Consider the following 14173-nt stretch of genomic DNA (forward strand, 5'->3'; position numbering starts at 1 on the left):
TATCCACCTGGCTTTGAATTATGGCTCTGCCATTTACTATTTATAATCGTTGTACCTTTCAGCTTCTGAGATTTTGTTTCCTAATCTATAACAATGGGGACCATAATCCTACCCTGCTGGGTCATAGGAAGGATAAAATGAAATAGTAATGTAGTACAGTACCTGGCATATAGTTGGTGCTAAATAAATATCAGTTTTGTGCTTCCTTATCCAAATGCATTCTAGATAGAAAAAGGATAAGGTGGAGTTTTAAATGACATTGTTTTCCTATCACATCGATAAATGCCAAGCAGAAATGTGGACTGATCTTGAGTTGCAATTATTAATGTTTGTATGTAAAAGGCTCAAAGCAAATTTAATTTCTTTCCACAAGTTCAGTACTTAGAGAATATTTTATTAACCTTTTAGCTATATTATTTAATGCAAAAAATTTTCCGGGGAAAAATATGAAAAGAGCTCTTGCATGCTGTTTTTCACACTACCCATCCAAAGGATGATTAAACATCATAAATTTGGCATTTTTTATAAAAGATTCATAGTATTAGTCTGGTTAACAATTTTAAATAAAGTTCTTATGATTCTGTCAGTCTTAAAAACATGATTTCCTTTCTTTCTTTCATTTTCTTTCAACATATATCAATGTCTTTTCCATTGAAGAGCAGCATTTAGTTCAGGTTTTACAAGTATGATCCAAGTCGCAAAATACTAAGCACCAATCATAAGCACTATTACAACTCTGCGTGCGTTAAGGAGAACAAGCAAAATTTTTATACAGCAGTGGAGGTGACTGGGGGAAAAAAGTGAAAAGCGATTTGAACTGATCCCCCGCCCTCTCCATTACACTGGAGAATGCAAGTGTCCCGCATCTCAGATCAAACTGAGCCTCGGTTTTACTGACGTAACCAGTAACCCTATCTACCTCTCACACTGCGGAGGCCGGCAGGGCAGCGGCTGCCGCCAAGCACACCACTCATCAGAGCCTGCCCCATTCCACCCCCGCGTTTCAGTCATGCTTTCCAGAAATGGGGTCACTCACTCAGTAACTATTACACACACGCAGCCTATCATCCTGTAATCCCCCAAAGTCCGCTGCGGGGAGAGAAGGCAGCAAAAAGTCAAGAAGGAAGAATCACAGACGCGCCACCATCAGGAATTGATTTTCCACTCCGGAGAGGAGCGGTGATACCTTGGAATGGGTCTTGTCTGGATTATTTTCGCAGACCCCGAGTTGTTCTGGGACAGGGGCGGTTCAGAAAAGCTCGGTGGAGTGATGCGCCCGGGGAAATTCTGTTTTGCCCTGTTTGGGTATACTGTTTGGGTTTTGGGCACTGGGGTGGGTGTCTCAGGGACGGTCACCAGATCCCGGGCGAGGAAAACCAGAAAGCCCTTTACGGCGGCCGCTGATCTCCTTGAGTATCACCCTCTCACCTCCACGGACAGGAAACTCAACTCGCAGGGACGGGGGTCTAGCTCTGCGACCTCAGAAACGGAGGGGGTAGGGGACCTTAGGCTTCCACTTTCTTCGCAGCAACAGCAGCAGCAACAGCTGCGGCAGACGGAGGGATGGCAAAACGCTGCACCCCCTACCCGAAACCCCCCACAGGTCGCCGCCGTCCGTGCCCCGCGCGCTGGTCTCCCCGCAGCAGCCCCTGCCTCAGCCGGACTCGACAGTCCCTGCTCCCCGGTGAACCCGATCCCTACTCCTCCCTCAACTCCCGAAGTCGCCAAGGTCCGGGAAAGCCCCCGACCTGGCTGGGCCAAACTTCCCAACTCCCCGCCGGCCCCCGCTCCGCCTCCCGCTTCCCCCACGCAAAGTTGATTAAAATTGGCTTCTTGCAAAGCCCCAGCGCCCACTCCAAACCCCACGCGCCACACACTGGCAGCCCCCCGAGCGAAGGAAGGAGGTGAAGGTGCGGGTGGGAGGAACAGACAGACGGGCAAACAGACCCAGCCCAACAACCCAAACCAAAACCCTGAACCCGGGGGGAAGACGCGAGCGGGATCAGAACGGGCCGAGTGGCCAGCTCCGGGGAGCGAAGCGAGCCGGCGGGGGCGCGGGGAGGAGATGCGCCGGCCCCGGCCGCCCTGCTGCACTCACCTCAGCGCTGTCGGACGGGCTCTCCACAGCCATCTTCTGCCACGGGTCCGCCAGCTGCGCCAGCGGCATCTTCCCCCCCGGCCCGCCGCCTTCACCGCCTCCTCCCTCCCCGCCCGCCCCACGGCCGGCCCCGCTCCGTCGCCGCCCGAGCCCCACGGCAGCGGCAGTAGCAGTGGTGGCGGCGGCGGCGGCGGCGGCGGCAGCAGCAGCAGCGGCCCCAGAGAGGGCTCGACGCCGACGCCGACCGCCCGAAAGCCGCGCGCCTGGCCAGAGACGCCCGCACGCCGAGCGAGAGCCTCGCGCCTCCGCCGGGTACCGGGTCTCGCCCCTTTCTTCCTCTCCTCCTTCCGCCGCCGGGACTACGGCTCCGCCCCCCCCGCCGGTTCCCGCGCCCGCTCCCAGCAGAACAGCGACCGCCGCGCGCTCCCCCACTTCCGCTCACAACATGGCGCCTAAGCGATACCTGTCTCTCAAAGCGAGGCTCGGCCGCCGCCGCCACCGCCGCGCGCACCCAGGGGCTGGGCTAGTGGAAGACACGCCCCCAGCCACCGCGCTCCGCTCCTCCCTCTTCCCACCCCCCTCCTTCTGCGCCCCAACCTCAGCTTCTGGGCCTCGCCTACTTTCAGGAAGGGCGAGCCCAAGAGAACTGGGGGCGTCGGCGGGAGGCGGGGGAAAGAAATGGGAAAGGCAGGAGGGGCGAAGGCTGGGAGCCTTTCACTGCCAAGGGTCCAAGCAGGTCGGAGGCTCCTTGGGAATGAGGGAGAACAGTGGTCCCCGCCCAGCTGGGGAGGGAGGTGGGCAAAGTACCGGAGGCGCAGTCCCGAGCCAAGGACCTGGGGAGGGGTGCGGAATGTCTTTTCGGCCTGTCTCCTCCGGGGGTGCGTGCGTGCGGGCGCGCCTAGTCTCTGGGCGCATCCCGTAATGGCCCAAGACCCTCCCTCTTCAGGGTCACATGCTGGGAAATCACCTGCCCCCCACCTCCCCCGACGGAGGCACTGGAGGCTTCGTGCCTGGGAGTCTCCTGGGGGCTCGGCTCCCGGTTTGATTCAAATCTCTTCAAGTTGACGCTCTTGTGTTAAATTGTGGCTATTTGGGATTCATTCGTCTTGTATTAGTCGCTTCCCCCGCACCACCCCCAGCCCAAATTCTCCTCCCCAACTGCGCAGAGCTCTTGGCCTTCAGCTGCGACCCTCGAACCCCGGCCCCCTTACGTCTGCTACCTAAATCTTCAAGAGGGGGAAACAGGGAGGTTCCTTAAGGCTGTCCCTCACGGGAGAGGTTGGAGAATTGTTTAAAAATATCTTGTAGGCAGGAGCGCGGGGTTCCTGCTCCTCTGTTGACTTTAAATAAGAGATTAGATTTAAAAATCAGGCTGGCCGTGGGCGGAGGAGGAGGAGGAGAGGGACAGGGGGAGGGGAGGGGTTCTGACTCCTCCTCCTGCCCAAGATGGGGAAGCCCTGGATTAAGGAAACCCAATGCCCCGACGGCGATGGAGCCCCACAGGACTGCGAGAGATTGCGGGGGAAGGCCTGGGCGTCCGGGGTGCGTCCCAAGAGGACTCGACCCTGTGTTCACTGCGCCAGGAGCCGCTGCGCGCTAAGTGCGCCCGGGCAGAAATGTGTAAAAGTCGCAGGGCTGAGTGGAAAGCTACTGCAGCCCTTGGCTAGTCGCCCAGCGAGGGGAAGAGAAAAAGCAAAGGGAAATCTCCGAGCCGGCGTGTCCCTTCAGTCCCTCAGGCCGCGGCCCAGGCATCCCGGTCTTCCCACGCCCAGCGACCAAAGCGCGTCCCCTGCTGCGCTCCCAGCGCACGCCTATTAACAGCTTCCTTTCATCCTTCCAGGACCCAGACACCTGGAGAACTCTCGCCTGCCTCCCTAAGCAGGTGTGAGAATGAGATTAGAGCCCCACACCCAGCCGGCCAGGTCTACGCGGTCGGTGTGAGGTTTCTCGCTGGGCCTTCGAGAAGCAGGTGTTGGGCTCTTTCTGCTGCCTTCGCCAGCGCGCCCCTTGGTACAGGCTCGAGGCCGGGGAACCTCGTGGCCATTTAGGGAGGCTCCAACTGTTTAGGGAGCCTGAGAAGGCGGCAGGAAGTCTTCGTTGCGCGCCTTCTCCCGAAGCTTTGAACTCAGGGGGACCGCTCAGGTTGGGCAACATCTGGGCAGACTCAACGTGGTCTGGGGAAGGCGAATGCGGCTACTCGGCTCATGCTTTTGTCACTTCCCTCCATATGCTATATTCAGGTGTTGCAAATCCAACCTGGGCCCAAACTCAGTTAATTTGGCAGCACATTGTCTGTGTAATTCCCGACGATAAAACGTGATAGCAGAAGTTTGGAGGATAAGGAGTTGTGTGCTATTTTGCATTTATGTACGAAATGCTTAATTTATTCATTTACATTGCAGCATCACATGACCACTCCTTATAGCGAAAAGAGGTTCGTTAATTCGGTTGGCTTAAAGTAAATTAGTTCCCCCTACCCTTTGATCAATTATTTCAGTTAACATTCTTGCATTAGTAAAAACATACATAGTTGAAGAGAGTGGCTAACACTGTTCAGTGCTAATTACCCCCACGCAAAGAATGAACATTTTAAAATAAAGCAAATTGTATGCGATTTTCAGTATCAACTTTTATTCATCTCTGTTAACCTTGAAAACCAGAGGAATAACTTTTAAAACAGAGTTACCTGATCTGTAAAAGTAATGTGAGCACTGGTCACGTTTCAGTGAATTAAGCATTACATGAACTGTTAATAATGGGTTAAAGTGGTCAGGTGCGGTGGCTCACCCCTGTAATCCCAGCACTTTGGGAGGCCGAGGTGGGCGGATCACCTGAGCTCAGGAGTTCCAGACTAGCCTGGCCAACATGGTGAAACCCGATCTCTACTAAAAATACAAAATTAGCCGGGCATGGTGGCGCACACCCGTAATTCCAGCTATGGGTGAGGCTGAGGCAGGAGAATCGCTTGAACCCGGGAGGCGGATGTTGCAGTGAGCCGAGATCGTGCCATTGCACTCCAGCCTTGGCGACAAGACCAACACTCTGTCTAAAAAAAAAAAAAAAAAAAAACAGCAACAAAACAACAACAAAAACCAGTTAAAGTACCACTACCACAAATGTCTTGCACATAGGATCAATTTGATAAGTATTTATGAATTGATTGAATTTATTTAGAAGAACATTATTCTTTCTTTTGCCCCAAAAGCAAAGAAAATGATTTTTTGTTGTTAACAATAAGCTTTTTCTCTTTTATTTCTTCTATTAAATCCAAGAGCAGTGCAACCACTCTCTTTGGTTAGGAGAATTTGGAAAAATCAAATGAGGCTGGAGGATTTTTCTTGCAGGTGGCAGCAAAAAGAGTTATTTGAACATAGAAGCTGATATTGCCCTGGGCAGGATTACTTTTCCCCCTCTGTTTAACAAAGGAGAACTCTAAGTGTGGCTGTTCAAAGAATAACTGCCTCAGATTGCCAGACCTGCATGGGTTAATATGGTGGTTAGTAGCCACCCATGGCTACTAAGCACTTCAAATGAGGTTGGCTGGTCAAAGTTGAGATGTGCTGTAAATGTAAAGTTCATACCAGATTTCAGACTTAGTAAAAAAAAAAAAAAAAGAAGAATATAAAGTATCTCATTAATAATTTTTTATATTCACATGTTGAAATATTTTGAATATATTGGGTTAAAATATTTCATTAAAATTAATTTCACCTTTTAAAAGCTTTTTAATGTGGCTACTATAAATGTATACTTACATATGTGGCTTTTGAGCCTTTTATGTATTCCTACAAGTCATGTAATGTTAAGTGATATCTACAGATTCCAATGTCTTTTTGGCTTCCTTAGTGCAGAATCAGCAGAAAGGGCTGATTCAGTTACCTACTGATCCCCACCCTCCCCAACAAATCTCCCAGTCAGAACCAAAATATTGGAAAGTTATTACTTGAAACTACAGTAGAGGGAAACAGCAAACCTCAGTAGAAAATCTGAAGGAGGTTTCCAAGAAATCATTCCTAATGTATGACGGGACAACTAGATTTAACCTCCTCTGCCCCCAACAATTTCCTGCTATAATTATAACCTTTGTATACAAGTTTAAATGGGCATTTATTTAACAAAATAACATTTGTTCAAAAATGGAGTTACATCAGTCTGGAAAAGTTGCAAGATGACTAACTATGGCTCATGGCGCAATCTCTACCTCATATACATCCAAAGTTCACAGCTCTGTACATATAGATTTGTCACTACTGTAGAAAATCCCAAAAGTGTAATCATCATCACCTCTAGGAAAAAGTTTTTTCCTTTCATCCAGATTATCCAAATTATATTATCCAAAGCATATCTATTTGGATCCATACTTATCCAAAGCCTATTTATTTTTTCACAAAAAAAGGAAAGGTAATAGCCAGAGACTATTTAACTATTTCTTTCCAGAGAGAAAGAAAGATAAGATTTAGACTCAAATCTTATCTCATATAAGACAACAGTTTAACGAAATACATGGTTACATATGTTTCATGTGTGCGAATTTGGTTTTTCCTTGAAATGTCTCAAATAAAAATTATTAAGGCTATTTTCCTGACTGACACAGGTCTTAAAGAAAGGCATTTCTACAACAATTTGAACATTTTATTTGAGAAAATTCAAATTTTGGAAAATGTAAGGTTCTAGGCTCCCTTCCAGATACAAAGTTCAAAGATTTTAGAGTTGCATATGATGCAAGACAGTAAAATCTATAAAGGTGAAGACAATCTATAATACAAATACATGAAATGTTTAACATTCTTTCCAGTTAGGCAGGATGGGATCATGATAAGAGCAGAGACAGGCCTGTGTCCAAACTTCAGGATTCTTTATCTTAGCTTCAACTTTGCTTAGACCGGCATGTAGTTGCTGTTCAACAAATATTTGCAGAATAAACTTTGTTTTTCTCATCTGAAAATAGGAATAATAATACTCGCCTTGTATGATTGGTAGGCAGATTAAATGGAGGTAACGTCTGTAAAGCATTAAGCATGGTGCCTGCCACATAGGAAACATTCAATAAATGAAGGTATTGTTATCAGCTTCAGAAAGGGAGTACTCCTGCATACATAATGTAATTCAGATATCTCACTCTTGAAAGTTACCTCGTTCCATTTGCTATGTGAGCGTTTTATTGTAGTGTGATCTATTTAGGACACTCTTGTATCACAAAAAATGATACTGTAAGTAACCCGTGAAATGCAAATAAAAGAATATAGAGCAACTTACTCTTCTGTTTTTTGAGCTACATATGTTGAAATGCAAATGATTACAGGTCAATTGCCTCATAGGCTATGATCAGAACCTTGTTTATGTAATGCTCAAAATAAACTAACAAATATATGATTCAAAGTTAACATGACCTGACTCATACTTATGTAGGGAGAATGAGAGGAACAGGGAACTATGAAGGAGAGGCCTGTGTCAGACGTGCTTTATATATATTGGTTTCCGACATGTTTAATCCTTAGAGGTGTCATTTTGTTTCAAGAGTCATTTGAAGGGAAAGAATTATGGGGCTTTGATACTTGACAAGGAACTGAGAAGCCATTCTGGAAGCTTTAATAAGCTACTGTTTTACTTTAGTTTTCATTTTACTAGAACTGAAAAGACCCTCTAAATGTTCTTGTTTATAAACACTAATTCATAAGAGGGAGATAATACATTAAAATTTCATTTCAAACTGGTATTAAAAATGGCTGCTTTAACATTAAGCAAAAATCTCAGTATAAAGTATTCCTTCAGAGAATAAACATTCCCGTTTTATAACTATCAATTTACTTTGGTTGGTTAGAACAGTGGTTCTCACTTTTTTTTTTTTCAGTCCACAAACCATTTTGAAGCAAAAACCCAAGGACCACCAGTTCCTACTCATCACCATGAAAAAAAAAATTCAAACTTTATGGAACTCTTGCTTTAAAATATGGCTGTTATTGTGGTTATGTTTTTTAAAACTTTATATTTGTGCTTTTGAATGCAAATTTGAGTCTGCAGCTGGAAAAGATACTTTTTTAAAAAAATTCTTTTTTAATGACTTGTATTTAAGACCAGCCCATAGCCAGACCTCAACTGGAAGTGTCTTTGCAGAACACTATGGAATTAAATGGAACTCTATTCTTTGACCACCAGCTGAATCCCAAATCTCTGTTTGGAAACTCTGCAGCTTTAATCACAAAAATTGTATGAGTGAGGCACTATCAAATCAGGTCCACTGCTGGAAAAACTGCTCATGGATTAATAATGCCATGTTTGTAAGTAAAGTACATTTTGATTAAGCAAAAGATCAATTATATTTCAGTAACTTATTTTCAAGTCATGTTCTAATAAATAAAATAAGAATAAAAACCTGGGAAGGGGTTAAACATTAAGGAATTCCTTTTTAAATAAGAAACCTGAATTGAAATAATTTATAACTGCCTAGTAAATAAGAGATGAATTCTATAGATTAAATGGCTTTGTTAAAATTTTTAAGACTAATAAGACTGTATGCAAATAGTGAGTTCATGTTTAAGCAAGAATAAGCCAATTGAAAGTAGTATTGGCAGTTTTGGACACTTTACCGAAAGTTTTGGACACTTTTTGTAATGATGGTAATGATGATAATAATAGCTAGACACTTACTGAGTACTTACTATGGGTCAGGCATTGATGTAAGTGTTTGACATGTAATTTAATCATCACTGCAATGCTAAGAGTACTAAATATATATTAATAGCAGCTAACAGGGTTGGGCGCAGTGGCTCACTCCTGTAATCCCAGCACTTAGGGAGGCCAAGGCGGGAGGATCACCTGAGATCAGGAGTTCGAGACCAGCCTGGCCAACATGGAGAAACCCTGACTCTACTAAAAATACAAAAATTAGCCGGGTGTGGGGGCATGCACCTGTAGTCTCAGCTACTCGGGAGGCTGAGGCAGGAGAATCAGTTGAACCCAGGAGGTGAAGGTTGCAGTGAACTGAGACTGTGCCACTGCACTCCAGCGTGGGGAGCAAAATGAGACTTTGTCTCGAAAACCAAAACCAAACCAAAACAAAACAAAACAAGAAAACCCCAAAAAACAAAAAAGCAGCTAACAGCTATGGAGTACTTGCAAACTGTTAAATGATTTACATATATCATCTCATTTTATTTAAACAATAGGTACTGTTAGCAAAGGTTAGTGTTTCATTCTGATAAAGAATGAATATTTCTTACTATAATGAGTTCTCCCCAAAATTTCAGGAAAATGCTTAGGAAAATGTACCACAAAATACAATGAAATAAGTATTTAAAAGACTATGTTTATTAAATATATTCATATGCCATATCGCTCTCTTATTCTTTATTTATTTTGCATTGGTGGACACTGTAAGAGTCTATGAAATTTCATTTCGAAAAAAAGAAAATAAGTTTCAGCTTATCCAAAGAGCAATATAAAGCTTTTGAAAGGGTGTTAAAATAGATAATTTTCAAATGAAAATTTTTGTTTTCATAGTTTACCATGTGTCTTTAGAACACTGTTATGGGTTGAATTACGATTCCCCCAAAAAAGATATGTTGAAGGTCTAATCCCCAGTATTTCAGAATGTGACCTTATTTGGAAATAGGAGTGTTGCAGATGTAATTAGTTAAAATGAGGTCATACTTGAGTAGGGTGGGCCCCTAATCCATTAGGACTGGTCTCCTTATAAGAAGATAGCCATGTGAAGACAGAGACACAGGGAGAATGCCAGGTAATGACAGAAGATTGGAATGATGCATCTACAAGCCAGTGAATGCCACAGATTGCTGACAAACCACCAGAAGCTAGGAAGTGGCAAGGAGCTAGGAAGAGGCAAGGAAGGATTCTACACAGAGTCTCTGAGAGAACATGGCCCTGACAACATCTTCATTTTGGACTTCTAGCCTCTAGAACTCTGAGACAATAAATTTCTGTTGTTTTTAGCCACCCAGTTTATGGTACTTTGTTATGGCAGCCCTTGGAAACTAATACAATGACTGGGAATATTTTTGCTTATACACTTGCAAAGCATTTTTCACTTCTGAAAACACTACATCCACTATTAAGGATTTCCTAAAATAGTATTCATATCTCTGTAAGCAATAGGGAACAAAATAACAACAGAGAGGAATTTGGAATGTGTTTACAAATGGATTAGGAATAGAGCCTAGAATTTAATTTCTTCAGGTTAAACATTTAATGCTAACAAAATAATCCCTGATTCTTCTTTATAGATCTCCAGAATCCAGACAACTCTATATATGAGTAATTTTCCCCTAGTATGTACTCACTATTATTTATTAGACTGAAGTGAAAAAAATTATACTGTAGCTTCTTAAATCTTTCCTTCTGTCTGGGAAGTCCATGTTTGGGCAGACTTCGTTTTTCATTTAGAAGCTAACTCCTCTTTATTTCTCTTCCTGTATTTTTTTTTTTTTTGAGATGGAGTCTTGCTCTGTCACCCAGGCTGGGGTGCAGTGGCTGGATCTCAGTTCACTGCAAGCTCCTGCTCCCGGGTTTACGCCATTCTCCTGCCTCAGCCTCCCGAGTAGCTAGAACTACAGGCGCCCGCCACCTCGCCCGGCTAGTTTTTTGTATTTTTTAGTAGAGACAGGGTTTCATCGTGTTAGCCAGGATGGTCTCGATCTCCTGACCTCGTGATCCGCCCGCCTCGGCCTCCCAAAGTGCTGGGATTACAGGCTTGAGCCACCGTGCCCGGCCCTCTTCCTGTATTTTTCAAGAAGTTTTGTGGCATCACCATTTATTTAATTCACCAGATCAGAAATATAGGGTTCATTATGTCATCCTACCCTCCTCCCCTTCTTCTTGCACTTCCCACATTATTTTACTAGATTTTTGGATTCTCCTTTCTAATCTGGATTCTGTCAAACTTTCTCTCGCTCACTCCACTACCCCCACCCCAGTTTGGGCCCTCCCCATCTTTGGTCTGAATTATGACAGCTCCCTTCAGAGCCTTCCTGACTTTCACGCATTCTCTATACAAGGGAAAATGGGTGCATCCTAAAAAGAAAATGTTACCTTGTTCATCCCATGTGCTTAAAACCCACAATGGCTTTCCAAAGCTCAGGATAAAATCCTGGCACCTTTGCCTAGATGCAAGATGCCTGCCTTTCTTTCTTTCTTTCTTTTTTTGTCAGCCATTAATGGCAATATAAAAAAATTAAGAATTTATCTTGCTTTTTCTTGTACAAACTGTATTTCAGGTGAACCATGTAGCATTAGTTGATGAAAGAATGGTCTTTACAGAAGAATTCTGGCTTATAAATGTAGAAGGAATGCTAGACTTAGAAAAGCACCACTTTGAGACCATTGACACTATGAAGAAACTGCATAAACTAATGGGCAAAATAACCAGCTAACATCACAATGACAGGATCAAATTTACACATAACAATATTAACCTTAAATGTAAATGGGCTGAATCCCCCAATTAAAAGTCACAGACCGGCAAATTAGATAACGGGTCAAGACCCATTCGGTGTGCTGCATTCAGGAGACCCATCTCACGTTCAAAGACACTCATAGGCTCAAAATAAAGGGATGAGGGATGGAGGAAGATTTACCAAGCAAATGGAAAACAAAAAAAAGCAATCCTAGTCTCTGATGAAACAGACTTTAAACCAACAAAGATCAAAAAGACAAAGAAGGGCATTACATAATGGTAAAGGGATGAATGCAACAAGAAGAGCTAACTATCCTAAATATATATGCACTCAATATAGGAGAACCCAGATTCATAAAGTAAGTTCTTAGAGACATACCAAGAGACTTATACTCCTACACAATAATAGTGGGAGACTTTATCACCCCACTGTCAATATTAGACAGAGCAATGAGACAGAAAATTAACAAGGATATTCAGGACTTGAACTCAGCTCTGAACCAAGCAGACCTAATAGACATCTGCAGAACTCTCTACCCCAAATCAACAGAATATACATTCTTCTCAGCACCACATCGCACTTATTCTAAAATCGACCACATAATTGGAAGTAAAACAGTCCTCAGCAAATGAAAAATAACAGAAGTCATGACAAACAGCCTCTCAGATCACAATGCAATCAAATTAGAACTCAGGATCAAGAAACTCGCTCAAAACTGCACAACTACATGGAAACTGAACAACCTGCTCCTGAATGACTACTGGGTAAAAAACAAAATTAAGGCAGAAATAAATAAGTTCTTTGAAACCAATGAGAACAAAGACACAATGTACCAGAATCTCTGGCACACAGCTAAAGCAGTATTTAGAGGGAAATTTATAACACTAAATGCCCACAGGAGAAAGCAGGAAAGATCTAAAATGGACACCTTTACATCACAATTAAAAGAACTAGAGAAGCAAGAGCAAACAAATTCAAAAGCTAGCAGAAGACAAGAAATAACTAAGATCAGAGCAGAACTGAAGTAGATAGAGATATGAAAAACCCTTCAAAAAAATCAATGAATCCCAGAGCTGGTTTTTTGAAAGGATTAACAACACTGATAGATTACTAGCCAGATTAATAAAGAAGAAAAGAGAGAAGGTTAAAATAGACACAATAAAAAATGATAAATGGGAGATTACCACTGATCCCACAGAAACACAAACTACCATCAGAGAATACTATAAACACCTCTATGCAAATAAACTAGAAAATCTAAAAGAAATGGATAAATTCCTGGACACATACACCCTCCCAAGGCTAAACCAGGAATAAGTCGAATCCCTGAATAGACCAATAACAAGTTCTGAAACTGAGGCAGTAATTAATAGCCTACCAACCAAAAAAATCCAGGACCAGACGGATTCACAGCTAAATTCTACCAGAGGTACAAAGAGGAGCTGGTATCATTCCTTCTGAAACTATTCCAAACAGCAGAAAAAGAGGGATTCCTCCCTTTTATGAGGCCAGCATCATCCTGATACCAAAACTTGGCAGAGACACAACAAAAAAAGAAAATTTCAGGGTAATATCCCTGATGAACATTGATGTGAAAATCCTCAATAATATACTTGCAAACTGAATCCAGCAGCACATTAAAAAGCTTATCCACCATGATCAAGTCAGCTTCATCCATGGGATGCAAGGCTGGTTCAACATGTGCAAATCAATAAACATAATCCATCACATAAACAGAACCAATGACAAAAAACACATGATTATCTCAATAGATGCAGAAAAGGCCTTTGACAAAATTCAACACCCCTTCATATTGAAAACACTCACTAAACTAGGTATTGACTGAACATATCTCAAAATAATGAAAGCTATTTATGACAAACCCACAGCCAGTATCATACTGAATGGGCAAAAGCTGTAAGCATTCCCTTTGAAAACTGGCACAAGACAAGGATGCCCTCTCTCACCATTCCTATTCAACATAGTATTGGAAGTTCTGGCCAGGGCAATGAGGCAAGAGACAGAAATAAAGCATATTCAAATAGGAAGAGAGGAAGTCAAATTATCTCTATTTGCAGATGACATGATGATTGTATATTTAGAAAACCCCATCGTCTCAGCCCCGAAACTCCTTAAGCTGATAAGCAACTTCAGCAGTCTCAGGATACAAAATCGATGTGCAAAAATCACAAGCATTCCTATACACCAATAATAAACAGAGAGCCAAATCATGAGCAAACTCCCATTCACAATTGCTACAAAGAGAATAAAATACCTAGGAATACAACTTACAATGGATGTGAAGGACCTCTTCAAGGAGAACTACAAGGCACTACTCAAGGAAATAAGAGAAGGCACAAACAAATGAAAAAACATTCCATGCTCATGGATAGGAAGAATCAATATCATGAAAATGGCCATACTGCCCAAAGTAATTTATATATTCAGTGCTATTCCCATCAAGCTACCATTGACTTTCTTCACAGGACTAGAAAAAACTACTTTAAATTTCATATGGAACCACAAAAAAGCCCATATAGCCAAGACAATCCTAAGCAAAAAGAACAAACATGGAGGCATCACGCTACTTGACTTCAGACTATACTACAAGGCTACAGTAACCAAAACAGCATAGTACTGGTGCCAAAACAGATATATAGACCAA

General features: G+C 43.2%; 1 protein-coding gene across 9 annotated transcripts in view; it reads right to left on the bottom strand.

Annotated features, from left to right (window-relative positions):
• The window catches only part of RPS6KA3 (ribosomal protein S6 kinase A3), a 111856-nt gene extending 108864 nt beyond the window's left edge, over positions 1-2992 (bottom strand). For 5 of the 9 annotated variants that reach the window (XM_015127069.3, XM_015127067.3, XM_015127075.3 and 2 more), the window contains exon 1: positions 2099-2570. In XM_015127069.3, the coding sequence (XP_014982555.1) occupies positions 2099-2167 (69 nt within the window). In that variant the 5' untranslated portion in view covers positions 2168-2570. Of the gene's footprint in view, positions 1-2098 lie in introns of all 9 variants that reach the window. The other 4 variants (XM_077989643.1, XM_028842010.2, XM_028842009.2 and 1 more) reach the window with 2 other exon arrangements.
• Between the last annotated feature and the right edge of the window lie 11181 nt (positions 2993-14173).

The sequence above is a fragment of the Macaca mulatta genome, chromosome X, assembly GCF_049350105.2.
Source record: "Macaca mulatta isolate MMU2019108-1 chromosome X, T2T-MMU8v2.0, whole genome shotgun sequence".
NCBI classification, from domain to species: Eukaryota; Metazoa; Chordata; class Mammalia; order Primates; family Cercopithecidae; genus Macaca; species Macaca mulatta.